Source organism: Oscarella lobularis, chromosome 13, assembly GCF_947507565.1.
Source record: "Oscarella lobularis chromosome 13, ooOscLobu1.1, whole genome shotgun sequence".
Classification (NCBI taxonomy): domain Eukaryota; kingdom Metazoa; phylum Porifera; class Homoscleromorpha; order Homosclerophorida; family Oscarellidae; genus Oscarella; species Oscarella lobularis.
In genome coordinates, this window is record NC_089187.1 from 427,237 (window position 1) to 452,294 (window position 25,058).

The 25,058-nt window shown below is 47.7% G+C and overlaps 6 protein-coding genes across 7 annotated transcripts; 1 reads left to right on the forward strand and 5 right to left on the reverse strand.

Moving 5' to 3' along the window:
- Window positions 1–706: 706 nt before the first annotated feature.
- On the reverse strand, window positions 707–5,798 carry LOC136194972 (integrin alpha-9-like). The gene is made up of 30 exons (XM_065984232.1): window positions 5,562–5,798; window positions 5,396–5,508; window positions 5,202–5,311; window positions 4,952–5,134; window positions 4,836–4,884; window positions 4,672–4,779; window positions 4,568–4,615; window positions 4,461–4,504; window positions 4,339–4,404; window positions 4,147–4,287; window positions 3,986–4,088; window positions 3,841–3,929; window positions 3,688–3,784; window positions 3,519–3,639; window positions 3,395–3,450; window positions 3,202–3,347; window positions 2,988–3,149; window positions 2,842–2,936; window positions 2,620–2,782; window positions 2,471–2,563; window positions 2,343–2,422; window positions 2,183–2,275; window positions 2,021–2,132; window positions 1,847–1,951; window positions 1,729–1,785; window positions 1,576–1,659; window positions 1,393–1,518; window positions 1,224–1,334; window positions 1,036–1,161; window positions 707–970 (listed from the first exon to the last, which is right to left on the reverse strand). Exons 1-30 carry the CDS (start codon window positions 5,717–5,719, stop codon window positions 854–856), a joined length of 3,156 nt encoding a protein of 1,051 aa, XP_065840304.1. The 5' UTR covers window positions 5,720–5,798; the 3' UTR covers window positions 707–853.
- Window positions 5,519–6,718, forward strand: LOC136194993 (ribonuclease P protein subunit p25-like protein). Its single transcript, XM_065984259.1, has 6 exons — window positions 5,519–5,835; window positions 5,888–6,009; window positions 6,067–6,159; window positions 6,222–6,304; window positions 6,363–6,437; window positions 6,491–6,718. Coding segments are annotated over exons 1-6 (489 nt in total). The 5' UTR covers window positions 5,519–5,834; the 3' UTR covers window positions 6,606–6,718.
- On the reverse strand, window positions 6,573–11,281 carry LOC136194977 (kinesin-like protein KIF28). The gene is made up of 28 exons (XM_065984237.1): window positions 11,181–11,281; window positions 10,908–11,101; window positions 10,714–10,846; window positions 10,479–10,594; window positions 10,352–10,430; window positions 10,186–10,297; window positions 10,030–10,137; window positions 9,879–9,973; window positions 9,783–9,821; window positions 9,650–9,720; window positions 9,541–9,601; window positions 9,324–9,482; window positions 9,225–9,271; window positions 9,093–9,173; window positions 8,928–9,042; window positions 8,806–8,869; window positions 8,618–8,746; window positions 8,396–8,559; window positions 8,045–8,328; window positions 7,862–7,945; window positions 7,751–7,813; window positions 7,619–7,699; window positions 7,499–7,567; window positions 7,316–7,441; window positions 7,099–7,257; window positions 6,965–7,042; window positions 6,857–6,913; window positions 6,573–6,807 (listed from the first exon to the last, which is right to left on the reverse strand). Exons 1-28 carry the CDS (start codon window positions 11,221–11,223, stop codon window positions 6,670–6,672), a joined length of 2,949 nt encoding a protein of 982 aa, XP_065840309.1. The 5' UTR covers window positions 11,224–11,281; the 3' UTR covers window positions 6,573–6,669.
- A 176-nt stretch (window positions 11,282–11,457) lies between these two features.
- On the reverse strand, window positions 11,458–12,696 carry LOC136194832 (hyaluronidase-1-like). Its single transcript, XM_065984085.1, has one exon. The coding sequence runs from the start codon at window positions 12,694–12,696 to the stop codon at window positions 11,458–11,460; it is 1,239 nt and encodes a 412-aa protein (XP_065840157.1).
- A 15-nt stretch (window positions 12,697–12,711) lies between these two features.
- On the reverse strand, window positions 12,712–20,817 carry LOC136194969 (DNA-directed RNA polymerase I subunit RPA1-like). Its single transcript, XM_065984227.1, has 36 exons — window positions 19,634–20,817; window positions 19,463–19,585; window positions 19,282–19,404; window positions 19,127–19,224; window positions 18,931–19,063; window positions 18,790–18,873; window positions 18,599–18,737; window positions 18,423–18,537; window positions 18,250–18,358; window positions 18,105–18,188; window positions 17,908–18,045; window positions 17,732–17,848; window positions 17,602–17,667; window positions 17,510–17,540; window positions 17,337–17,451; window positions 16,999–17,284; window positions 16,847–16,945; window positions 16,592–16,786; window positions 16,312–16,529; window positions 15,980–16,262; window positions 15,819–15,913; window positions 15,635–15,764; window positions 15,528–15,583; window positions 15,416–15,470; window positions 15,243–15,352; window positions 15,137–15,189; window positions 14,965–15,086; window positions 14,687–14,905; window positions 14,564–14,635; window positions 14,449–14,508; window positions 14,297–14,389; window positions 14,129–14,239; window positions 13,502–14,076; window positions 13,272–13,448; window positions 13,037–13,219; window positions 12,712–12,970 (listed from the first exon to the last, which is right to left on the reverse strand). Exons 1-33 carry the CDS (start codon window positions 20,783–20,785, stop codon window positions 13,780–13,782), a joined length of 5,181 nt encoding a protein of 1,726 aa, XP_065840299.1. The 5' UTR covers window positions 20,786–20,817; the 3' UTR covers window positions 12,712–12,970; window positions 13,037–13,219; window positions 13,272–13,448; window positions 13,502–13,779.
- A 25-nt stretch (window positions 20,818–20,842) lies between these two features.
- Window positions 20,843–25,041, reverse strand: LOC136194982 (uncharacterized). 2 transcript variants are annotated; one of them, XM_065984242.1, is made up of 16 exons: window positions 24,663–25,041; window positions 24,383–24,434; window positions 24,202–24,332; window positions 24,070–24,149; window positions 23,945–24,014; window positions 23,766–23,890; window positions 23,638–23,715; window positions 23,394–23,586; window positions 23,155–23,340; window positions 22,934–23,101; window positions 22,710–22,886; window positions 22,484–22,657; window positions 22,032–22,430; window positions 21,816–21,980; window positions 21,428–21,760; window positions 20,843–21,373 (listed from the first exon to the last, which is right to left on the reverse strand). In XM_065984242.1, the coding sequence occupies exons 8-16, from the start codon at window positions 23,491–23,493 to the stop codon at window positions 20,949–20,951; spliced, it is 2,127 nt and encodes a 708-aa protein (XP_065840314.1). In that variant the 5' UTR covers window positions 23,494–23,586; window positions 23,638–23,715; window positions 23,766–23,890; window positions 23,945–24,014; window positions 24,070–24,149; window positions 24,202–24,332; window positions 24,383–24,434; window positions 24,663–25,041; the 3' UTR covers window positions 20,843–20,948. The 2 variants fall into 2 exon arrangements, with proteins under 2 accessions (XP_065840314.1, XP_065840315.1); XM_065984243.1 differs by lacking the exon at window positions 24,663–25,041 and having other exon boundaries at window positions 23,394–23,715; window positions 24,383–24,465.
- Between the last annotated feature and the right edge of the window lie 17 nt (window positions 25,042–25,058).

Sequence of the window (25,058 nt, forward strand, 5' to 3'; positions counted from 1 at the left end):
CAGAGCGCCATACAGAGCACATTCTGAGCACATTATCAAATACTGTACGTCAGAAAAGCGCCTAATTAGGAAAATATTGAAATCATGCAAGTATTTACAGTATGTAGGTAGGACTGAGCTGTAGTACATGTAGCTACGGCTGTAATGACCACGTGAATATGTGACAACATAAAAAATTTTGACGTCACACTATGGTATGCACTCGCGTACGGTAAGCGGTGGGAGGCTCTGCATGATGGCAACACGGTGAACACCGGGCCATCATTCTCTAGTTATACCATTTTCCTTCGGCGTTGGCGTACGGAGCAACGCTGTAGCCGAAATACTTGGCGTCGGTCGGGTGGGCTCCCGAGCGCACGATCGGCGCTTGAGTGTCGATGTTGAACGCGCAGGCGCGCGAGAATGCTAGTAGCAGGAGCTGAACCAGTATCATCACTGTCCTTCGTAAAGGCTACAGATAAAATGTCGCTTGCCACTGCGCGCACGGTCGGCTGAACAGGATTTGACGCATTATCGCTTCCAATTCCAGCTACGCTTCCACGCGCTTCCGAAGGTTAGAGTCTAAACGCGTGAGTGTGAATGAGTGAGTGAGTGAGTGAGATATTTATTTATACAGGGGTTGTCTTCACCTCAAGGCTAATCCTCCAGACACCCTGTGTAAGGCTAATCCTCCAGACACCCTGTGTACGCGGTTCGCGCGTCCGGGTTCAAAAAGGAAATCAAATGTTTATTGCTTACGCGTGATCAATGAGGTAAATGGAAAAAAAAAGGGGAGGAGGGGAAACGTAGACGAATTATTTCTAGACGTCTAACCGTGCCGTTTCGTTTTTGCGAATGCATTCTTTTTTTCGAGCTACGCTTCCGATCCGTCGCTGTTGACGTCAATCATTTTCTCCTTTGAATTCAAATGTTCGAGTTCCTCCTTCTCTTCCTCCAGCTTCTCCTTAGCCGGACGCCTAAAGAATCCCCGCTAGAAAAGAAAAAGAAACAGAAGGACGCTAGAGAAAGAGAGAAGAAAATCTAAAAACGACTCACCCAAACCATCAGAGCAATGACAAGCACCAAGAAGAGCAAGCTCAAAACGACTACAACCGGAATGACCCATGGTTCTCTCTCCTCTTCCTCCACCGTCTTTTCGGCACTGATAATTTCGGTAGTCACCTAAGAATAAGAAAGGAAACCGTGAAACGACAGGGAGAAAAAAAGAGAGTCAAAGTTCGCACTATCATCCTCTTGGGCAAAGTCTTCGGTCCAGTATCGAATGGCACGGGATCCGAAGCGCTATCGAAACTAATAACAGCTTCGGAAGACAAATTCAGCTGAAACATCCTATCCTAAAAAGCGAGCAATCGCAACTAAACCCTGAAGTCTCTTCCTATCACGAAATATTACTTGAAGAAGAGTGTTCTCGAAGAGACGCGTTCGCAGTCTGATTTCGACTTTTTCTCCCGAACTCAATCCGCTGACTTTGCATTGAAACGTCAAGCAAGCGGTCTCATAGACACCCTCGGCTCCGCACTGACGAGAAAAAAAAAGAGAATTCGACGTATGACGTCACACTTCGGAATGGTTCACCTGATCCGCTTCCCTTCTTCCGCGAGAACTCGCTTTCACCGTGGGAATAAGACCGCGATTACTAGACGGCGTCGGTTCCTTAAGCTGCACACAAAGAAACACAATCCCATATAATATTGTATAAATATATCAATTCGCCCTAGTTGTGCGTACGTCGCCCGCGTTGAGGAGACTCAGCTCTTCGGCGTTGCACTGTGCAGGCCCGTTGACCTATACAAGACCCCCACGTCATATTGAGGTGGCACTTCGTGTGTGTCAGAGTCCTCCTTACGTCGACGTCCGTAAGATACAATAGATAACGATTGTCCGTCGTTTTCTGCGGCCACGTAATCGAAACGATCGTCTCCGGAATAGGCGAAGGACCTCGGTTTCGCACCTAGAGTGACATCGTCTTATTATCAATAATATGCATATATATATATATATATATTAGCGAGCCCCTTACGAAATAGGAAATGTTGACTTGTCGTCCGGCCTCCTCGATCGTTCGAGGCGCTGTTAGTCCAGAACCGAACGGATTAGCGGGATCTATGGGCACTTGAGGCGGTTTTGACGTTCTAGAGAAACGCTTGGAAATACGAATGAACTAGACGTTATTTCATCTTACCCTTGAAGGCCAAAATCTGCTCTTTTGATAACTTGAATAGGAGGCGTTACTACGGTGTTGTCGTCTAAAGTCGTATTCTTTTCCGGATTGGTGCTGGAGAAAAGACCGGGTCGTTGAACCTCCCCCCCTTCTTTTATGAAATTATTAACCCTTCGCGTACCTTTGAGCTTCGACGGTGAAACTAAATTCTTTCGTCGTCAATGACAAGCCAGCGAGCAGTAGAACAAAAGTGAGATCGGCCTATAGTACAGTATGCACATTATATGTTTCGCTTTTAATTAAACTCACTTCCTGATTAGCGTTCAGCGGATTTCCAATGTCGCACGTATATTTAATCATGTTATTGTCTCTCGTTTCATTGGAACACACAATCAGATTAGTCTGCAGCCCCCAAAAAAGTCAAAAAAAGTGACGTCACAATTTCTCTATTCACTCACTCTGAGCAGAACGCGTTCCAACGTGAGTTCCTTCGAAAACGTCACGCTCACCTTGGCAGCGTACGCCGCCTCGTCCAGATTCTCGACGAGCACGCGCAGACGAATCGAAGCGTCCAGGCCGAGCGCCACCATAGATGTACTAAGAGGTGCCACCGAAGCAATCCTGCACATATTAAGGATCCAAAAAAAAAGAGAGAGAGAAAACGAAGAAGACAGACGGACCCTTCTTGCGTCGCGCTGCCGGTCACTGTAACGCTCTTCAAGCGCAAATCCGGAACGCAAATAAAATCCAGACGACAGCCGCGGAGAAGGTAAGCCTAAAGACTCATTAAAATACAAAAAAAAATTGCGTCGCGACGAACGCGTACGGATTCGGAGACGCCGAGAGGCGAATTATCGGCGTTCTTTCGAAGAACAGACGGAAGCGCTCGTATGAAGGGATTGCCTCCGGACGTCGGTAATTTCGGCTCGGGAGGAAGACGATACGTGACGTCGACCGTCACCGGGGTAACCAGTTTCGTGATTTGGCTCTGCGCCGGAGAGAATTGTTTTGGGAATAGGAGATCTTATTATTGCTCTCACTCGCAATGTGAGACTGAATGTCTTGCAGGCCGGTACGGTGATCGTGCCGCTTTTCTTCGCCAAATTCGCCGTGTCGTTGAACCACGCTCGCGGAATGAAGCCGCGATCGCTTTGCACTTTATCCACTTCGATATCATAATTGACGTCTAGAGAAAAGAAATAATTAATCAAGATCTTATTCCCTGGGGCGTACTCAGATTCGATTCGCCGATGATTCTCGCGTCGCGAAGACACAACTTGGCCTCAAAGCTGAAACGAAACACCGGCGCGCGTCAAACAGCAATAAATCGAGAATTCCACAACAGAATAAGTCTTACTCAGTTATATTGGGATAATTGAGAAACTGGGGCGAGAGGTCGAGCGTAGCAACGATTACGGCAACGGGCTTCGATCGAAGCACAACGGCTTTCTCGGACCGAAACGCTCCAACAACAATATCTATAGTCAATAACTATATATATATAATTTAGGTGGCGATTAACGTACCTTTATAGCTATTCCCGTCCAAATCGACGCCGCCTGCCAGCGCAGCGCCGAAGCCGAGCATCGAAAAATTGAGGTTCAAGCTCGACGATGGAATAACCTAAACGAATGTCACCACTTACTCCCAAAGGAACAAGAAGAAAAATCCCCAAGTACTTGAAGCGGCGACGCGACGAGTCCGTTCAGCGACGTCGTGTAGAGATAAACGGTGGGATCGTCGGCGAAGGGAGCCCCAATGACGATATCTAAAGAAAAAAATATAAGTCCTAGGGAGGGGGTCGACGTCTCGAGATTCTCGCACCCGTAAAGCCGTCCAAATTGACGTCACCGACCGCTGCAATTGCGTAGCCGAACGTTCCACGAGCCAACGGTCCCGTTAGAACGCGATCAAGCATCAAGTCACTCTATAGGAATAAGAATAAGAATACGAATAAGAAATATTGATTGATGTTCTTTGTCTACTTTTTGCGTGTTGATGTACGTGTAGACTCGGCCTTGCTCTCGTAGTTCTCCCGTGTAGTAGGGAGCGCCGACGACGACGTCGTCGTAACCGTCGCGATTCAGATCGACGACGACGACGGAATGACCGAAATAAGCGCCCACCTCAAATAGAAATCACACATCTTTTTTTTTCTTCTTCTCTTGAAAACTCACTTCAAAGCCTGTTTTCGAAAGAGAAACTGAAACCGTTCCAGCCGCGGTGTACGAAAGTATGACGATCTGGTTAGAAGTAAGTATAGGATACAATTGACGGTGCGCTTTTCTTTTCTACTTACCCTGCCACGATAGTCGTCAGCACGCGGCACTCCAACGATGTATTCTACAGAGAGAAAAAAAAGAAGAAAACGCGTCAACGCATCATAACAACGTCACTCTCTCGTACCATTCGTATTTCCGTGAAATTTAAAAGTGCCAAAGGCGACAGTATAGCCTGAAGGAACAAGATAAAGTCAAAAAAATAGGAATAAATAATTGCTTATTTCTTACCCAAATAATTGAACTCTCTCGCTCCGATACGAGCCTGGGAGCTAGCCACAACCTTGTACGTCTTGCTCACGGAAATATAATCGCTGAAGTCAATGATTTCCGAGTTCCCTAATGACGTCACAGGTCAATGAATGAAAGAACGAAAATCTATATGATAAATTCACCTTGCCAATTGTAAGAGCCCGGATTTCCAAAAAGAATTCGCTTTCCATCCTAGAGGGGGGGAGGGAGAGGAAATCGCGTTTCCCTGGCAACGCGAAAGTCCAGTATTATTTCTTACGTCTGCCAAGGCGACGCCAGTTCCCGTTTGACAGAAACTGAAACCGCTGATTCCTCCAAATCGATCCTTGCACGGAGTCGAAACGGGTTGAAGTTTGAAAGTGGAGTCGAACATAAAACATCGACCGATCGGATCGTAATGCCCCAAATTAGCCGTGAAGTCGACGTAGCGATGAGCACAAGTCTTAAAAAATAAAAAAATAGATTAATTAATTAATTAATTAAAAACAATTAATTAATTAATTATGTACCACAATGATTCCACCGGGATTCGCTGCCACGGACACGCCCAGCCACTGATCGCGAACGTGATCGCGATCTTTGTTTCTGTCCTCAAAGGGGTCGTGCTGTGTTAGGATGCCTTCGGGGTGGGGGGAGGGACCGCAAATATTTTATGTAAGTAGGCGTTCTTTGGAAACGCCCACGCAATATTCTCTTTCCTCACCGGGATAGCCCGTGAATGGCTCGCACTTGGCGTCTCGGTCGAGCCTGCATCGATAGAGCGCGCCGAACTGCGTCATGCCGTCCGAATCGTCGCGCGGCGCGCCGACGAGAATCCTACGCGTAAGCGCGTCGAGAGTTTGCGATCGCGCTCGCGGGTTTATTACTACCATTTGCCCTGCGAATTGGAATAGGGAGCGACGCTGTAGCCGAAGAGTTTCGTATCGGACGGACGGGCCCCTGTCCGCACGATCGGCAATTCTGTGTCGATGTTGAAGGCGTTGGCGCCGGCGAAAAGAAAGGCGATTAGCGTTGGCGCGGCGATCATTGTCGGAGGGGTGTGAGAATGACGAATCCGAAGCACTCTTTATAAGCGCGACGAGCTTCGCGAGCCGGATTCGTTTAGCGCGCGATAAAGGGCGGAGCAGGATCTTCGAGCCTAAAGTAGGGAATGACGCGACGTCGACGCTTTTTTTGACGCCGTTCTATGGCTTAGTGGAGCACTACGAAAAGAAGGGCGTTCGTCGCAACGTAGCAAAGGCGGAGGATAACGAAATTCGAATTTCCGGACACGCTCGCGTTCGCGTTCTCGTTTCTCGAGCCCTGGGAAAACTTCAGGCACGAACCAAATGACTTGTCTTTATTTCTAACAAACATTTTACCTGACCGTTACAGAGCGATGGACACAGGAGCGTCGTGCTAAAAGGGGAAGGTCACTCGTGCACGAAAACCATTAGCGTGGCTGAGATAGTGAAAAGGAGACTACCTGTAGTTTTATTTTCGATGTGATGTCTTATATAGTAGAGAAATCCTTTTTTTTTGTTCTGTAGTCGCTGCATCAAAACACTCGGATACTCTATTCTGACGTCGAAGAGGTGTGGTCGCCGAAGGATGCCACTATGGAGCTCGATGAGTGAGGGAAAAGCATTTGGATAATCTAAAAAAATTGAATGAATTGTTTTTTTATCGAGGTTGGAAGTTGTGAGGAAACTTCCCTCGATTCACATCGCACTTTCAATGGATCCGCTCGACTCCTCGGCCGACGGGTAGATCCTCCAAAGATGTTGACATGTGAATGAGGAGATACCTTTTTTTCCAGATACCAAGCACCTAAGCAGAAGAAGAAGAAATCGCCCTCCAAGGCAAAGAAATCGAAACCAACGACACCTAAGAAAGACACATTTAGTACACGTTCCACTGTAGCTCCCACGTAGGACATCAAAAGCGCGTTTTTTTTGAGGAGCTTTAGAGTCGATAGTTTATATGTAGTACTCCAGTTTACATAACAATGCAAGCAGCGCTCTTGATAGCGCCGTCCTGATCAGCAGATTTCGCCTTTTCCGCCATCGCTATGATCTTTGCTGCTGCCTTGAATCGTTGACTACCGGAACGAATTACGTCCTCCAGCTCGGATATCTGCCGCTTCAAATATCAAACATTATTGACGTTTTTTAAGTGCACCTACCGCGACAGTCGTGCCATTTTTCGTCTTCTCTTTTCGTATGAAGTCGTCGACGGCTTTCTAGATAGAAAGAGAGTCGTCTATACGCACAAGGACGATCTTACTCGTTACCAATTTTGCTTCGAGTCGGTCGGCTCTTCTTGTCATTGTCGCCAATTCGCACATGATTTTATACTTCTCGTCGCTATCCTAAATTAGGACGATATATTTATATTATTATTATTATTTGTCTCTCTCTTTCTCACTTTGAACGCCGTAGTCACGTTGTCTTGGCTCTTCTCCTTTTCCGCTTCTACGAGTTCCGACGTCGTCCACTTCTTTTTTATGCGACTGCTCGACTGATTGACGCTCTGCTGGCCCCACACTTCGATTACGACATTTTGCAACGTCAAATAATCCAAAAGCTGCAAAACTGCCAATGAAACGACCTTTTCTATTATTAATTAAAACCTTTTTTCTTACCTGTTGCGTCACCGGTTGATAGGTGAAACGCTTCACAAAATTGAAAGGCGGGCTATTGGTGCCGGAAACCTTCGGCGTAACGATCGGCTCTTCGTCAAGATAAAACTTGTATCTGCAGTATATATTCTACGCGAAAAAAAAAGATGACGTTACGCAAACGGACATAAAGCTACAAGAGCTCACAGATTGAAATTTGGCTGGAAGTCCGTGCAGCTGAACAATTCGTACAGCAAAGGCCATCTTTTCGCCAATCTATAGAAAAAAATTTTTTCAAACTAATCGAACGATTAGGAGACGACGTGCCAGTTCGCTGGGTTCATCAATGAATAGGTCATCTTCGTCCGTTGCTTCTCGGCCGTCGTCGGTCAGAGGAGCGGCGAAGACCTGGATTTTAATTAGAGAAAAAGAAAAATGAAGGGTGAAAAATCTACTTACTTCCATGCGCCCTTGCTCGTTTCCTCGAAAGTCCTGAATACTGAGATTCTCGTCAAACTCGATCTAGATGCACATAAAATAAAATTATAAGAGGTCGGATTCAATATTTACCATGTAGGTCAACGGTCGTAAGTAGACTTGCACGGATCCAATCAAAACCTCCGTCTCGGGATCCTCGTAAAAAGGATCCTTCTCCTATTAAATAAATAAATAAATAAATAAATAAATAAATAAATAAATAAATAAATAATGTATGTTTCTTTTTCTCTCTCTCTCTCTCTAGGCTTGACTTACAGGCGGAAGATCCCAGTCTTCGCCTTCGACGAAATTCTGATACATCTCCTGCATCAGATACTTTCGATTGAGAAACTTGTTTCGCGACCACATCCACTCGTGCTCGGTGACGAGATTGCGCATTTTCACCTTCACCTCCGTCCGACCGTCCTTGAGCCCGCGCGCCTGCGGAGAGATCAGCGCTATTTCGAAGAAGACGCGCTTGTTCAGCTCCTCCGATATGGCATTCGCTTCGTTCACCATGGGAACCAAAGCGACGAGATCTTCCATGAGAAGAACATCCTCTGTAGAAAAAAATATATATATAATTATTAAGAGGGAGAAAAAATTCGTTTTTATTCATTTACTCGCCTTTTGACTTTCCTTCCGTCTGGACGTCGAAACCGGAATATTTCGCGATTTCTTGCTGAGCCATGTCGTAGGAGACGTTCGTCAATGCGATGTCGGCTTTCACGGCCGCCGCCAATTCCTTAGGATGATGCAGAACGTACAGATGCGAAGATCCAAACATAACTCTACACATACACACAAAAATAGAAAAACGATTTTCTTTATCTCCTCGAATGCGCTCGCCTGTCGTTGTGGTGAAGCGGCATTTCGCCGACGACGCGTTCTCCGTTCACGAGCACCTTGGCATCGCGACCCGGTTGCAGTACGATGGAGCTACCCTCATTTGACACCGAAGCGTGTTGAGGCAGAATACTTTATATAGAAATTCCAAACAAAACTATAGAATCAATATCGATAATATATATATATACCTTAATCCTTGGAGGATAATGTCGGGGAGAGGATCCGCTTTTTTGCTGCCTATTCGATGAGTGCCTTTTTTTTTAAGAGGAGAACGTTCAGTGGTGAAGTTTTCGCCTGGTAAACGCTATACCTGGATGTATCATGTGAAATACCATTTTCGTGAGTTGAGGATCCTCGTTCAAGTTCCAAAAGTGAGCGACTTTTTCGCGCTCCTCTTTGAGCTTTTTCTCGGCGTCGTCGCGCATCTAGAGAAGGAGAAGTCGTCGAGAACGAGAGACAAAAGAGCTCACGATACCGCGTAGACGTTTTCCGACTCGCGAAGCTTCTCTTGCCAAGATTTTTTCATTTCGGTCATTTCGTGTTGATTCTCGCTCAACTATAATCGCTCCCAATAATCCAATTGAATTCTAATGCTAAATGAGCTGACTTGTCGCTGCAGTTCCTCTTGCAATTCTCGTCGAATTTTCTCCTTTTCTGCGCGTCGTAAATTCAAAAAAAAATTTTCCTCCCATGCTTTCGTTTCTACCTTCCTCCGATGCTCCCATGCTAAACGATCCCGTTCCTACGCCTCCCTTCTTCAACATGTCCAAAAGCTTCTGATTCTCCTCGCGCAACTCGCGAATCAATTTCTCCGTCGGACTCTCGTTGATCACGGCGGACGTCTTAATTGCCTTGGCTCGATCGGCTAAACTCGACGGTGAGACGCGCACATGGGTACGTACGTACTCCTCCTCCTAGTATACCGAATCTGAGTGTGGATAGCGTTTCCTCATAGTTTATATCAGCTGGACTGAGCGCGGCAATCTGAAAAAGAGCAATTACGAAAAATTCACGTCGCATACGATTTCGTGCCATAATCGTTTTGCTGTTTCCTCCCAAGGCGTTCTTGAGCAATTTCGTCAGCACGGAATCGCGATAAGGAACTATATATAGAGAAAAAAAATCCCTATTCCACCTAATATATTTTAATCATCTATGTATATACCGATGACAGCCTTTTTGCCCATCGATTGGTCAGCCAAAGCTAAAATTAAAATTAAATTCGTCTTCTTTCAAATGATTCAAATTCTTCGAAAGAGACCTTTGATGACATTTCCTAACGTTGATAAGGATTGATTGATTGCTGCTCCCTCTTTCAGGCGGTCTCCTGTGGCTCCCGTCGATTCGGCGCGTTCACTATAAAATAATGATTATTTCTGTGCTCTTCTTCTTTTTCGTCGTTTTTTTTTCACCTGCCAGCCAAATCGACTAAGTTAATAATCGACGTTGTCGTCGTTTCCTGTCCCAAATCGTTCTTCTTCTTCTGACTGAACAAAATTCCGACTATCGTATGAGCTCGACTATAAGAAAACCATAAAAGATATATAAAATCAAAAACCTTTTATCACCTGCTTGTTGCATTCATATTGGTAGATGCAACGGTTCGATTTCGCGTGCCCTCTTCGATTCTCTGATCGATTTCCTTGTAGCTATTGACAGCAACGGTTTGCAGCTGCTCGACTAATAAAACAAAATACAATAATCCCTATAGTCTCTCTCTCTCTTCTAGCTCACCATAGAATCCTTTCTTCGGATGCTGTCTAACTTTGAGGCCGCCTTTAACCCAACTTTTGGGATTCAACAAGTCTCGCACCTAAGACAGACACCAATAGTCGATCGTCTGCATAAACGTATTGATTACTTGTTCATTGTATATCTCTAACATGCTGAGCGACACTTGAAATTCGGCCTTGTATCCGTCCGCTCTCTTCGCCTCGATTCCTTTGAAGAGTTCATCGCAAGTAACCGGAACAATACCTAAAAAATTAAATCAAATTAAAAAAATTCAATTGCTAATTGAAACGACGTTGCTAATTAATTATTAATATATTTATGGTAAACGTTTGCCTAAAGAGCCACTATTCGTTACGTCTCACCTCTGTTCGCCCCATAACCGACCATGGAGTACGACTTTCCGCTGCCCGTTTGCCCGTAGGCGAACAGCGAGCAATTGTATCCCTTCCAAGCGTTGTCCAACACGCCCCGACCCAAATCATCGAAAACCCGTTTCTAACAACACAAAAGCGACCCTCCCCCATCGCGAACGAATAGCGAACGTCTCTTAGGCGACCTGATCGGCGTAGTTCGGCGTCGTTGGGCTCAGATAGCCGTCCGATTTCTCTTCGAAGCCGTCGTGCGACCAGTAGCTGTAATCGAACGCGAAGCGTTTCGGTTCGGCGTCCGGTTGCGACGGGTCGACGATTTCGGTCGATTTGTCCATCATTTTGATGATTTGGACCGAGTTTCGCGTCTTCTCGCGCGAATTGTACGAGGGGGAGTCAAGAAAAAGGGAAGCGCGAAGCGATTTGCATCGATCGAGCGTCGCGAAACTCGTGAAAGGATATGAATGGGCGAACGCGCACGGCAACGCGAACGTTTTCGGCCATCTTCCCTTTGGAACCGGCAAACCCCTGGACAAACGTGTGTTTACTGGGAAACGACGAAACGCCCGTACAAGGTAAGTGCATAATCGTTGAAAGGGATCTAAATGCGAGAACCGATTATTCAAATCTACGGTCACATTCACTTGTCTATGACGTCAGAGATTAATTCGATGCTTTTCAATCAAAACTATTATCACATCAGAACTAAACTTCTGACGTAATACAATGTAGTCCAACTCAACTACCCATCACATTACAAAAGTCTCCTCTCCACTTACCAAAGCACTGACACTCCATATCCTCCTCATACGTTTGCCACTTCGAATCCATCGTCGGAATATAGTCGTCTCCTTTGCGAAGGGACACGCTTCCCGGCACGTAGCATCGTCCGCGTCCGCTGCACTTCTCCTGACTGCACGTTCGCGCTGCGTCGATCACGTCCTTGACATACGGCCCCAGAGTCTCACTCATATACGCACTTAGCCTTTGACACCTCTCCGCCGTCGTCTCGTCATGAGAGTTGCCCCAATAAATGACTCCCGCGAGGCCGAGAGCAGCGGATTGGCCTAGCGTTTCCGCGAGCGTTTCCCGACTCAAAAATCCTTCCGCCTCGTTTCCGGCCACCTGATACATGTGCACGGGAACGAGCGCGTCGCCCGGTCGATTACCATCGACTCTCATCGCTTCCAAGTCCGTGTACTTGATCTTCATCGAAGCATTCGTCGACGTGGCAACATCCAGATACATCGATACGAAGAGAGCCGAGCTTGCATTGTACAGCCACTGCAACGAGTCGTCTCGACTCCTTTGCGCATCGCCGCAATCGTATCCACGACCGGGACGATATTTGTAATTATCGCACGTGGGAAATTCGTAGAATCCCCAATATCCGCCGGGTCGAAGCGACTCGGCCAAATTCATCGTCGTCAACATCAACTTCTTTGCCGCCTGTTCAAACGTCTCCTTGGCAACGGAATAAAGCTTATCGTAAGGCCAATCGGGGTGATCCTGCTTGACCAAATTGATAGAAGCGTTTTGATAAATTTTTCGCGAATCCCAATTTTCGCTGAATATGGGTTTCCACTCTTCCCAATCGAGCAGGCCTATTCCCCCATAGTCCGAATCGGGCACCAAAGCGATAATATCACTACGCGCCTTGATAATATGCTCCGATATGTTGACTAATTGCGGAAGGCCCCCGTTGAATCTTTGGCCCGTTTTGCGATCGATGTACGGATAGAGACCGATTTTGCCCAAGTTTGTCATGTATTCGCCGTGCCACGTTTCGTTTGCGTTGTGAACGATTCCGTAGGGCGTCAGCGGGATTGGCGTTCGAAATTTCGACGAGCAACGGCCTGTTTTCGCGTCCCAGATGACCAGGAAGGGATCGCCGGGCAGCGACGGACCAAGAACGCGCTCGAACGCGAGCAAAGGACCGAAATAGAGCGTCAGCAGGGCCAGAGACTTCGCCGTCATCTTTGCCGACTAATGCCCGGATAAAAAATTAAGACTCAAACACTGAAACGAAAAAAAAACAAACACAAATGTGGCGGCCGCCGCGTCAGTTAGTCAGATCATTTTCCCGTAAAAGGACAAAGGGCTTGTCCCGTCCACTTCCCCATACGCTCATTGCAGTAAAAAGCTCGCATTTCACCGTCCTTGTAGCACCTGTACCTGACCACCTTCTCGCTGACAAAAAATAGTTTTCCGTATTTGGGCTCTCGAATCGCATTTTTGTCACAGCGACCCTCTGCACGCAAAAAAGTAATTAAAAATTTAATTAATTAATTATTTCGACCCCTCATTTATGACATACTCCAAGCAACACACTCGGGCTCCGTGCCGCTCCAGACTTTGTTCTCGATGCACTTTCTGCGTTCGCTGCCTCTCATGAGACGAAACAGAGTACTTTTGCAACGATAGCGAGCAATTTGATTGTGTTCGTAAAGATTCACGTCACCATTGGAAGGCTTGGTCAAATCGTTGCAGCCAATGTTTTCTAGAAACGTTTTGATGGCCCAACGCGTGCCGCAATTCAAATCTGCGCTTACCGCCTGGCTCGCAGACGGGAAGAGATGGCCAGGTGCGCGCCCTACCATTCACCGTCCAAACTTTCACGTATCTCCGACCAGCCATTATCCAACCAGGATCGCACGTGCAACGAGCCACCGAAATTCTGCCTCTACGACCAATGATTTGTACTCGGCCGTGCGCGATCGTCAGAGAGGCTGCAAAGGGCGTGGCTGAATCATGGATACATATACCATCGTACTCAGTCTACCTGAAATTGCGCCAAGGCATGCAATGATGACGAAAGCCTTCAGAAGAAAGCTAGACATTTCCCCCTTCTTCTTCTTCTTAGGTGGTTGGGTGGGTGATATAGCACGTGAGCGAGCGCAGAGGTCATCGCCTACAAATAGTTTGCATGAATAATGAATTGCCACCCAGTCACTCGATCCAAAGACCATTGACAATAAATGACAACTGGCTCTAAACACGACTTCGATTATAAAAGAAGACAGAGCATTCAATTATCAAGCAAATCAATCATTTTTTACTTCACACAGTCAACAGATGCCGCAGCTCGCAGCAGCCCGTTCCCACGGGAACGATCCGACCGCAAACAAGTGCCGACGACGGCGACTCGATTCCGTCGACTTCGCCGGCGAGCACGACGCTCTTCAAAAATTGAATCGACGTCTCGAAGCTCATCTTCTGAAAGGGCGACGTATTCGTCTCCATCCCGAGTCGATTGAACGCCCGATAGGCGCCCGAGAATGTCATGTAGTCGGCTATGAGCGATAAGTGCCGAGGGTCGACGTCGATTCCGTAGACTTTGAAGACAGATTCGACTTCCTATAGAATGGGGGAAAATATTGTACGTGCTGCCTATCGTCTATCGCTTTGCCTTGATAAGAGTTCGTCTCGCCGCCTCGATACCGTACGTCTTGGCGACGGCGTGAATGTCGTTCGAATAGAGCCGATTCATATCCAAAATATCCGCGTAGCGCCATATTTCCTAAATAGACATATAATTTTCAGAAGAAACTTTGAATAATAATAATAATAATCTCACGTGAATATTGACTCCTTCGGTCGTGAGTACTTGCTTGTCGTTCGTCTCTCTGACGAAGCAGCGCTTTATTCCGGGCACCTCGTAAACGACAGCCTGTGAGCGCAAAAAAAACGGTATCGCCTGAATTTAAATTCTCCAGCGCGCTCTCTCACCCGTTCAGCTAGTTTCCGAATGAAGGCCACCATCATGACTTTGCTACCACGCAACGGAAACTAGAAAAAAAAAGAAACGAGTCGAAAAAAAATTATTCTACAAGAAAAAATCTACCCGAAGTGTCATTTCGCACGTCGCTTTTTTGACGTCACACTCCAACGCAACAATGCATCGACCTGCCCTCGGCTAAAGAAAAGATATCATCTCATTTGTCAAAATACGTGTGCGTCTGTTCACCTCTTTACGCGTCGCCTGTTTCTTCTTCTGCTTCGGTGCTGGAACCCATTCCGACTCGTCTTCGTCCGAGGAGGAGTCGTTATCTTGGCGCCGGGCGCCGTCTCGTTTTATCGAACTTCCGTCATTGCTCTCGGTCGAATCGTCGTCGCTGACGTCAGATTTCTCGTCTCCTTGGTCCTCCACCTCGTCCTCTTCGTCGGGAGCGTCGTAGGAAGCGAGCTTTAGATGGAGACGGAGACGACGTCTCGACGGAGAAAACTCCTTGTTCGTTCGCTTACCTGACGCGATTGCTGTCGTCTTTTCGTCTCGGTCGCGCCGGCGTCGTCACCGACGTCGACGTCAGAATCTTCGTCGTCGTCGTCGTCGTCGTCGTCGTCTTTTTCGTCACTTTTAGGATTTTCTGAGAGACGAGTATTGAGCCTTAAAAGTCCCTAAATCTATGGTTCTTACCGTCACCGTCCTTTAGTCTTTTACTATCGCCAGATTCTTCGAAAGCGCTTAGACTAACAAAAGTATATGACGCACGGTACAGCATCTCTCTTCCTAAAACCTTTACCGTCTTTTATTTTCCATTTTGATGTGCTTCTCCACGCCGCGCACGATTCGGTCAACGACAGAGTTCTCCGCGAACGCCAAGATCCGTTCCAATGACACGGTGACAGAACTCTATCAGAAAAAAAAAACAAAGACGTTTTCGTCAATTTTCTCGCCACTGAATCAATGCACCACCTCGATTAAATCGTGATTATTTTTAAAGGTCAACAAAATCCTGTACTGCCGACAGCTGGAAAGCAAACAATTAATTAATTAATTAAAATTCGATTTTCCTAGCAATCTTAACCGTGGCGTCCTGGCTTCTTGAACAGTCGATTCCCACACTTCAATCTTTTTCAAAACCTGCCCAAAATACAGTTGCACCATTTCATCCCCTCTATGCACTTATACTACTTGAGACAAAGCGACGAAATTAAGTTGTCCCACCATGCGACGCTTCTCCTCATCGGACGCCTCGCCGCATCGAAACGGAACTTCCATGCTGGGAGTCTTAATCGAAGCGCTAGCAACCATGAGAATTTCCCTATAAAAAACTCCCAAATATAAAACACCCATTCCATTTTCAAGAACTTTTTACCGCAGACGCGGAATTCCCAGCGTGACGTTCATCTCGCCGCGACCGGCAAAATGAAAAGTATTCAGCGTCATCTGCGTCGACGGCTCGCCAATAGACTATAAAAAAAAGGACTCCGAATCGCGCCAGAAAAAAATAGATACCTACTACAGAGTCATCTCTACCTGAGACGCGAGAATACCGACGCTTTCGCCGGGTTCAGCCAAACTTCTCATATACTTCAGTTGCATGATCGACTCGAATTTGTGATACAATAGCGGACCGCCACTATCGTCGTCATCCTCCTCGTCGTCGTCGTCGTTCGCCGAACAAAGCAATCCGTCCGGATTTCGCGTCACGTAGTCGTCGACGTTAGCGGCCAATTTTTCCGACACCGAACCGAAATAGCGATCGGGTCGGTAGACGGAGAGCGACGGATCGGGACACGGAACCGTGTTCCGTTCGTATCTAAAAGACGTCGTTTTTTTAGTCTCCTTTGTCTCTTTCTCCCACTCACTGCTCCCTCGCCGGACCGATGAGACGATACCAGGATTTGATCATCGCCAGCTCGGACGCCGATCGGCCCATCACGTTGCAATCGTCCTCGTCGTCGTCCTTATCGTCGTTCAATAGTCGCGCGAATTCCGGCAGGTGTTTCGTCGAGTAGTTGAGAAACGACGACGTCGAGCGACTACGCTTGACGGCACTTCCGCGACGTCGCATCCACTTCCAAACCTAAAGTACGCGCGAATCGGAGTATTGACATCGTCGTCGTTCGCTCGATCGAGACGGCTTGCCTTGCTCTGACGAAGCGGCGCTTTGCGTATGTCCGTCGCTTCGAGAATGGCTTCGGCTTTGCACTGGGGTAAAAAGGCGTCGTAGTTTTGAACCATGAAGGGAAACTGCTCGGGTTTGAGACAGCGAGTTTTGCCGACGTCTAAGCCGTCTTCGCCGTAGAGAAATTGGACAACGGACCCGTCGCCGTCTCGAACCTCAAAAGAAAAACACAGAGAGACATGTCCACGTCAATATGTAAAAAAATCAATACATACTGTTAAATCATATCCGACTTTCAATGCTTCCAAATGCTTGATGAGACAACGCTGTAAATAGCCACTACGACTCGTCTTGACGGCCGTGTCCACCAGTCCCTAGAAGAAATCGATATAAAAACGCGTCTATAGCTCTTCTCTCTCTCTCTTACTTCTCGTCCAGCCATGCAGTGAAAGAAATACTCTTGCGGTCGTATTCCGGTCAGGAAGCGACCGTCGACGAAGCCGCCGGCTCTCGGCGACGGATCGTAGGGCCGAAAACTTGGCAGACTTCGTCCGCTCGCCATCAGTGGCGGACGACGGCCTTCCAATTCGATTTGACCGAGGAGGCAGGAGATCTGCATCGAATTGACCATCGAGCCTTTGGCGCCCGCTTGGATCATCAGCTGAAGAGCGTTGTGGGGAAACGATTTGATGAGGCCGTTCGGAACGATGGCTCTGCGCAAGAGGAAATAAATGTTTTCGTGTAATTCTTTTTTTTTCTTTTTACTTGTTGATTTCGTTGGTGATTTTGTCCACTTTCGATTTGACGGCGTATTCGAGAGTTTTCATGAGATGGGCGTCGTCGGCGCGATGCGCTTTCCGAAATTGGTCTCGTATCGCGTCTAAAAACAAAACAAAAAATCAAAAGAGAAAAAGCGTTGCGTGTGTCGGAATAAAGACCGTCGTCGCAGTCGTCAGGCAAAGCGAAGGCCTGAATACAAAAAGAATCGAATAGAGAGAGAGAAAGAAAATCGCAACGAAAATTTCAGTACATTGGCTATCGCGCGTGGACCAGATTTCAAAGCGTCCTTCATCAACTGTTTCCTTTTATCGTTTCCCTATCAAAGGCGGAGACAATACGATGAGAGTGAGTATATTTATAAAGGTGAAAAATTCGCTTACAGCCGACTGAACGAGAATGTCCTCGACTCCGAGCGTGAATCCGCGATAGTGCAAGAACGACGTGAAGAGCTTGGCGTACGCCGACAATAGCCCCCCGGCCATTTTGCCGCCGTACAACTGAAAAATTCGCAATCGATGTATTTTTTTTTATCAAGTCGCCCCTCCTAAGACTCTACCTCGTAGCAGCAATGAACCAAGCCGAACTGGGAAGGACCGAGTTGCGCCTTGTCGAGAACTCCTGATAATATTTCTCCTTGTCGTACTATGACTTCGCCTTCGGACATGCTGTCGTCACACATGCCTACCGCCCAGCCCTATAATATTCATATGAAACGATGCTATTGACCGGGAGTGTCTGATTTTTATATCGTGCATTTTGAGGTATTTTCGTCTTTCCGTTCATATTGATTCTATTCGTGGAATCGGGAATCAACGCGAGTAGAACGGTAGATGCCACCTACGATACGTCCCTTATATCTATATAAAAAAAGAGACGAAATGGTCGCCTTTCGTCGAACCTGTTTGCCCGACCACAATCGCCGAGGCTTCAATATGCACGGCCTCAAAACCGGTATTCGTCGACTGCAATCGGGCAAAGCGGTGAACACCAACTGCTGATATTCTTCTCTAGAAAGAGAAAAAAAAAACAGCAACATAGACTTTCGAAATAAAAATCAAGTATCTCGCTCGCCTCGAAAAAAATCGGCCTCGAATCATCATCAGAACAGCGGAGACTATGTGATCTTGTATGAGACCGCCCAGCGGACGACCGTCCTTGGGAACGAGGTACTGATAGTTGGAGCTCGCTGTTTAATTATTAAAAGAGCGAATCAAAAGCGTCCTTCTCTTTCTCGACTCTCTTCTCACCTATTTCTTTCACTTCTGCACGACACAATTCGTTCTGAGGAAAGTGAACGTTCATTTCGTCGCCGTCGAAGTCGGCGTTGTACGACTTGCAATTGGAGTAGTGCAGTCGAATAGTCTTTTCGCCAGGCAGCACTCTCGCCTGAAAAGAACGAAAAGATCAAAATAATTAAAAGGAGATATCGGTTTTGTGCCCTGTGTCCCATGATGCTGGCCCTGTGGAGCGTGGGCTGACGGTTCAGCAGAAGCATGTCTCCGTTTTTCAAGTGCCTGTGCACCTAGAAAAACAGAAAATTCTTTAGATCATCCTACCGTAACGCATCTAAGTCTCCCACCTTTTTTCTCAAATGAGACGGATTCCACGTGAGAGGGGGAGCGAGAAGTCGTTTGGCCAAAGAGGCGCGCTTATTCGCAAACTTCGCATTCAGTCGCACCAGCGACCCGTCCTCCATTTCGATCATCGTAGCCCTACGAAACGAAGCCGTGCAACACACAAAAAAAAAAACCCGAACGAATAAAAGTCAAACGAACCCGGGATAATTATCGGGGCCATTGATTATGGCTTGACGAAGTTCGTCGACGTTGTGATCCATTACCCCTTGGGGATACGTGAGCTTCTTTGCGAAGACCTTAGAGAGAGAACGAGAGACGTGAGCCCCCCCCGGGGTGCGTTTCGGACTCCTTACCATAGGAATGCCAACTTCGTCGACTTTGAGATAAGGATCGGGAGAGATGACGGAGCGCGCGGCGAAGTTGACTCGCTTTCCCATCATGTTCTTCCGAAAGAGACCCTCCTTTTTTTCGAGCGTCTACACGCAAAAGGAAAATAAATAAATAAATGAAAATTAGATATGTTGTCTATCGTGCCTGCCGAACGCCGATGCCGCGATCGGATACGGTTTTTCCCATCATTTCGCTGTCCATAAAACAGACGACGTCCGCTTGAAGAGTCATCCACAATCGGTACACTTTATCCGCTTTGGGATCTTCCTAAACAACACGCTTGATCACTATATATATATATAAAATGCATTGCACCTTTTTCACCGAATCGTCGTCGACGCTTTCTTCACGGTTCTCGTTTCGTAGCACGTCCCTCAACTCGCCCGTCGTCTTGAGAACGTACGCCAAATTCGCCGTCTGCGGATTATCAATGCGCATGTCGCGCGAAAACGAACTCGGTCGAAACTTGGGCGGCGGCACGAGAAGAACGTCGAGGAAGAATTGAGCGCCGCCGCCGCCGCCGCCGCCGCCGCCGCCGCCGCCGCCACCGCCGCAACCGACGAGAAAAGACAAAAGATCGCCGTCGCTTTCAAACAGTCGACGCACGTGTTTGCGCACTTGAAGAGGCGATAGATAGACGGTCGACATGGCGATGTCATATTCATCTCGAAATGAAACGGAGGACGAGACAGCGCCGTCGTCGTCGTCGTCGTCGTCGTCATCGATGTCGTCATCGTCACTTCTTTCATTCTTTGTCGACGATCGTCGCGCGTTGGCCCACTGTCGCGCTTCCGAGGCGACGAGCGGCTTCAAGAATAACTTCCATCCCTCCTTTTTCAATTTTCGAAACGGCGCGCCGCATCGTCGGCACGTCCCCTTCAACGACTTTCGCGTTGACTTGAAAAAATCCTTCACGATGCCGAGCCGAACTTCGGCGATGTTCTTGCTCTGTTCGGCTGTCGATTTGATCACGTGACCAGTTACGTCAGTATTCGTCACGTGATTATCTACGTCAGAATTTTTATTTTCGTCGTCGCCGCCGTCGAAATTTTCGTCGTCCGTCGCGAGAAGTCCGGCGTCGAGACGGCGAAGGCGCGCGACGATTTCCCTACGCTGTTCGTCGGCGACGAGGAGTCGATCGCAGCAGAGGCAGGCGACGTTTAGAAGTCGATTGAGAAGGGGATAGAAGAAGGGATGATAGACGGGGAGGGGAAGCGATATGTGGCCCACGTGGCCGGGACAGTGGAGCGCGAGCTGGCGACAGGTCGTGCACACTTCGTGCTGATTCACGGGACCGAGAGCGGGATCGTAGAGGCCGTGGAGACTCGGATTCTGGAGCGCGTCGAATGTCGTCGGATTCGTTATCTCCTTTACCGATAGGGCTTTGACTTCGTCGGTCGTGAACGGGGCGAAGTGGACGCCGGCAATGCGACCGGTCGGTATTTCGCGTTCGTTGCGGTACGACATGGACGCGAAAAAGGATCTTTTCGATTTCTATCCGGGACAGATCTTCACGTGACGAGATTAGGCTTGTCATATTATTTCGAAAGCAAACCGACACGTTACATTGACACAAATTTCACACACAACTGTCAAACACTGAATCATGTCATTCTCGCTCTCGGGTGTCTCACTTTCCGGTGAATGTAATTGATGTAACGCAAGCGGGCAATAGCTCAGCAACGACTCGAAATTTGATGACATACTGAGTGCACATTCCGTGATTGCTAAACTGCTCGCGAATTTTTCGATTTATATCAGGAATTTCAAAGGGTTCGTCACTTAAGCCCTCGCCGTCAAAGTTGGGGGGAACATGATATTCAGTGTAGAAACCTTTGCGAACTCTATCGCCTAGGGAAATATGAAAATCATCATTGAATTTACAGCGGAGTGACACGGTGATATGGTGCTTCGCATTATTGGTACCGTCCGTATACATTGAGACCGAAAATGAAACCTTGTCATAGGACTGGGAGCTAACGACATCGGAATCCATAGTACCAAACACAAAGGGAACTCTAGAGTTTGGCTCAAAGCAGAAAGCCTTTGAGTTACCTTAAAATCATTTACAAGTTAATGAGATAATCAAGACGCCGTCATTTGGTTTACCTGTTATATATGTTGGTAATATTGGAGCCGTAGGACACTGTTCATCTCTCTTACATCTAATAGGACCGGGAGCTCCCGTCGGACCAGCCGGCATTTTCATTCTGGTTGTATCAAAGATGGAATTGCGATAGAGACATTCGACGCAAACGTCCACGATGCATCTGTCGCCTGGCGAAACAGCAGGCGGCAACTCGAACGTATCGTCCGGCTGTCGTGGATCTCCGGTGACTAATGACCAACGCTGGCTTCCGCAAGGAGAATTCTTGAAACCGCAGTCGCCAGACGATCCGTCGTCCGAGCAGTTCAACGGAGGGGGGACAATCGCCGGCTCGCCTGTGAGAGAAAGACACTCAAGTGCACTACGACGGAAAACTGAGAGTATGTTTACCTCCTTTACTTCCTTTCGAGAATCGTCCGAGTGGACGAACGCACTCGAGTCCGCAAGACGTACTGCAGCACTTCATCTCGTCAGGACACGAGCCGTCGTGTCGACAATAGGCTCCACATTGCTCGGTTTGAACGTAATAGGCGGACGGACACTCGCCTTCCTTGGCTAAGAAAAAAGAGCATAGAACTGCAGTCATAGTCTTTGACTCCTACTTACTTATGCACACGTCGGTTTGACTGGTGTCTAGTCTCCTTATTTCAAATGTATTAGAGTCAGGTACCGTAAATTTCAATTCAATTCTACTCCGAAAAAATTCGGGTTGTCTTGACGATAGCTGAATGCACACGGGCGTCAAAATCTCAGGCGCCGCCGAGGGCTGTAATCTGAGAGATATCGGCTTCTCCACTGGCCTTGTCTGACCACCGTCGAATACGCGCAAGAGCTGAACTCTGAGCGAAACGACGCCTCTACTCCGGCGATTCAGGGTACGATAGTAGAAAAAAACAGATCGCAACGCTGGTTTGTCATTCGCTGCTCCCATTATAAACACGGGGCTGTTGACGGCGTGGCCTCCCATCTCAAAAGAAAGAACAGGATGAATTCCCACGAGATCGCCTGTGAAGAGAAAGTAGATGAATGTAGGACGAACATTGCACCGGTTTTCGTACCCATTGGGATAGACGTTGGAATGCAGATAGGCTCGACTTCGGTCCATCTTCCGTCGACGCATCGACGCTCGTCGGATCCGACCAATCGGAATCCTTCGTTGCAAAAATAGACGGCTCCGGACGCGTCGTCAAAACGAACGGAACCGTTCCCCGGAGCATCGAGAGGATGACACCCTGACCCCCACAAGAATCAATAGCAAAAAATCCATATAATAATAGATCTTACGTTGTCGACAGGGCAACGCGGTAAAAAGTTCTTCGTCCCACGTTTTGCTCGTCGAGTCGCACGTGCGAACTTGATTTCCAGAAGGCACAAAGCCGTTCGGACAACTCAAATACGCGGTATCTCCTTTGTGGCCAAGATGAACGCGAACGGGGCCTCTCAGCTCAGTAACATCACACTCTAGAGACACCGGATTAGTATTGAATTATTTAACATGGCCCCGATACCTGAACAGGGTTCCACAAAGCAGTCACTTTTTTCTATGTCCGCTCCTTGGCAGTCTCTGGCTTCGGGCTCCGGAGGCGGGCTATCGCACTTGCGTGTCCGTTGCTGCGTTCCACTGTCGCACGTTCGTGAACAGGCAGTCCACTCAGTCCAGCCCCCCCACTGACCGTCTATGATCGATACAATTAGATGTCTCTTCGGTTGCCAAGAAATGTGTTCGTACCTTGAAGACACTTCACTTGAGCGCCGTTCCACTGGCCATGACAGCAGGCGCGATGCGATGAGCCGTGCAGGGCGTAGCCGTCGTCGCACACGTAGTACGCCGTTCTGCATCCGTAGTAGCCCCCGCTGCTTCCGTAGCCCAACTGGACGTGCCCATTGGGCGGATCGCGAAGCGAAGGGCAAGAATCTAGACAAAACAGAATCTTCCACGACCGAGTCTCAGAGAATCAGACTTCTTACAGCTTCTTGGAGGAGATTGCCCCCGCCCCCACCACCACGACTCGGCGTGAGGCAGAAAACCGCTTGCAAGAGCGAGCAAGGCCAATGTAAGCCCAGTCATCAAAGTTGCGAACTGAGCAAGTTCGTACTCGATTGTGGGCTTTTATTTGCGTTGCAGAAAACGACGTCACTTGAGCCGGGAGGGGACATTTACCTAAATTCCGTAGCATTGCGCGATGACTGCTTGGCGAGCGTGTATATGTACATAAATTAATTTGGCGAACTGATTAGCTGGGGTAAATGCTATAGCAACCATTCGAATAGAAAAATATCTCAGGTTTTTCTACGAGAAATCGTCAAAACGGTTTCCTCACTCGAAGAAAACCAACTTACGTCACTCGATGAGCTCGAATTTTGCAGTGCTCCACGTATTCGCTTTCCGTTTTCAATTGCGCGAGTACGGTGTCGCTTTCCGCTTTCTTTGGAGCAACGACCGCTATGCATCCTTCCATCAGCATCTAGATGAGATAAAAGTCTACGTTGTTTATTGATCGAATTCCTTTGTCTCGCACCTTGGTTCTAACGAGATCTGGACACGACGTCAACTTATCGTTTACTTCGAGAAGACTACCTCTGATACAGCTACAAAGAAAAACAACAATCATTACCCATGTATCAAGAAGTCGAATCAACTTGCCTATAAACCGTGTACTGTGATCCATCATCACGGGTTATAATGCAAAAGGGGAGATAAGGGATTAAGCCACTGTGCACCTCCTTAGCAGAAAAAAAAAGTCGTCTATTGTACTCTGCATGTACTAGAGCCTACTTTTTCGTTTTCCTTTCACTACGTTTGCCGTTCAGTCCGTATTCTCGCTGATCTTGTAGTCGACTTTGAAAACTTTTCGACAGGGAGAAGTCACGATGGGATGAGCGGGAGCCAGGCATATTACGCACACTCTAAACACGATGAGTAGAGTTCGAAAATCATTCGATATTTGAGAGCTTACTTGTTGGAATGCTGTAGAACGCAGGTGTCTTCGTCGAGACGATCCTTCGTGTCTACGTGGAAAAAGTATCGATCGCTGCGTGCTCTCGCTACAAAGGCTGCTCGAACCATCTACTACATCTACTACATCTACTACATCTACTACAGGGTCCACGAGTAATTGAATTAGAAATAGAAAATTACTCACAAGGTCCATGAGTAATATCACTACTAATAATTTCAAAGACAATTACTCACAAGGTCAACGGGTAATGTATCACTAGAAATAGAAAAATACTCACAGGGTCCATGAGTAATTTCCCGACGCTGTTCGTCGGCGACGAGGAGTCGATCGCAGCACAGGCAGGCGACGTTTAGAAGGGGATAGAAGAAGGGATGATAGACGGGGAGGGGAAGCGATATGTGGCCCACGTGGCCGGGACAGTGGAGCGCGAGCTGGCGACACTTCGTGCTGATTCACGGGACCGAGAGCCGGATCGTAGAGGCCGTGGAGACTCGGATTCTGGAGCGCGTCGAATGTCGTCGGATTCGTTATCTCCTTTACCGATAGGGCTTTGACTTCGTCGGTCGCGAACGGAGCGAAGTAGACGCCGGCAATGCGACCGGTCGGTATTTCGCGTTCGTTGCGGTACGACATGGACGCGAAAAACGATCTTTCGATTTCTATCCGGGACTCA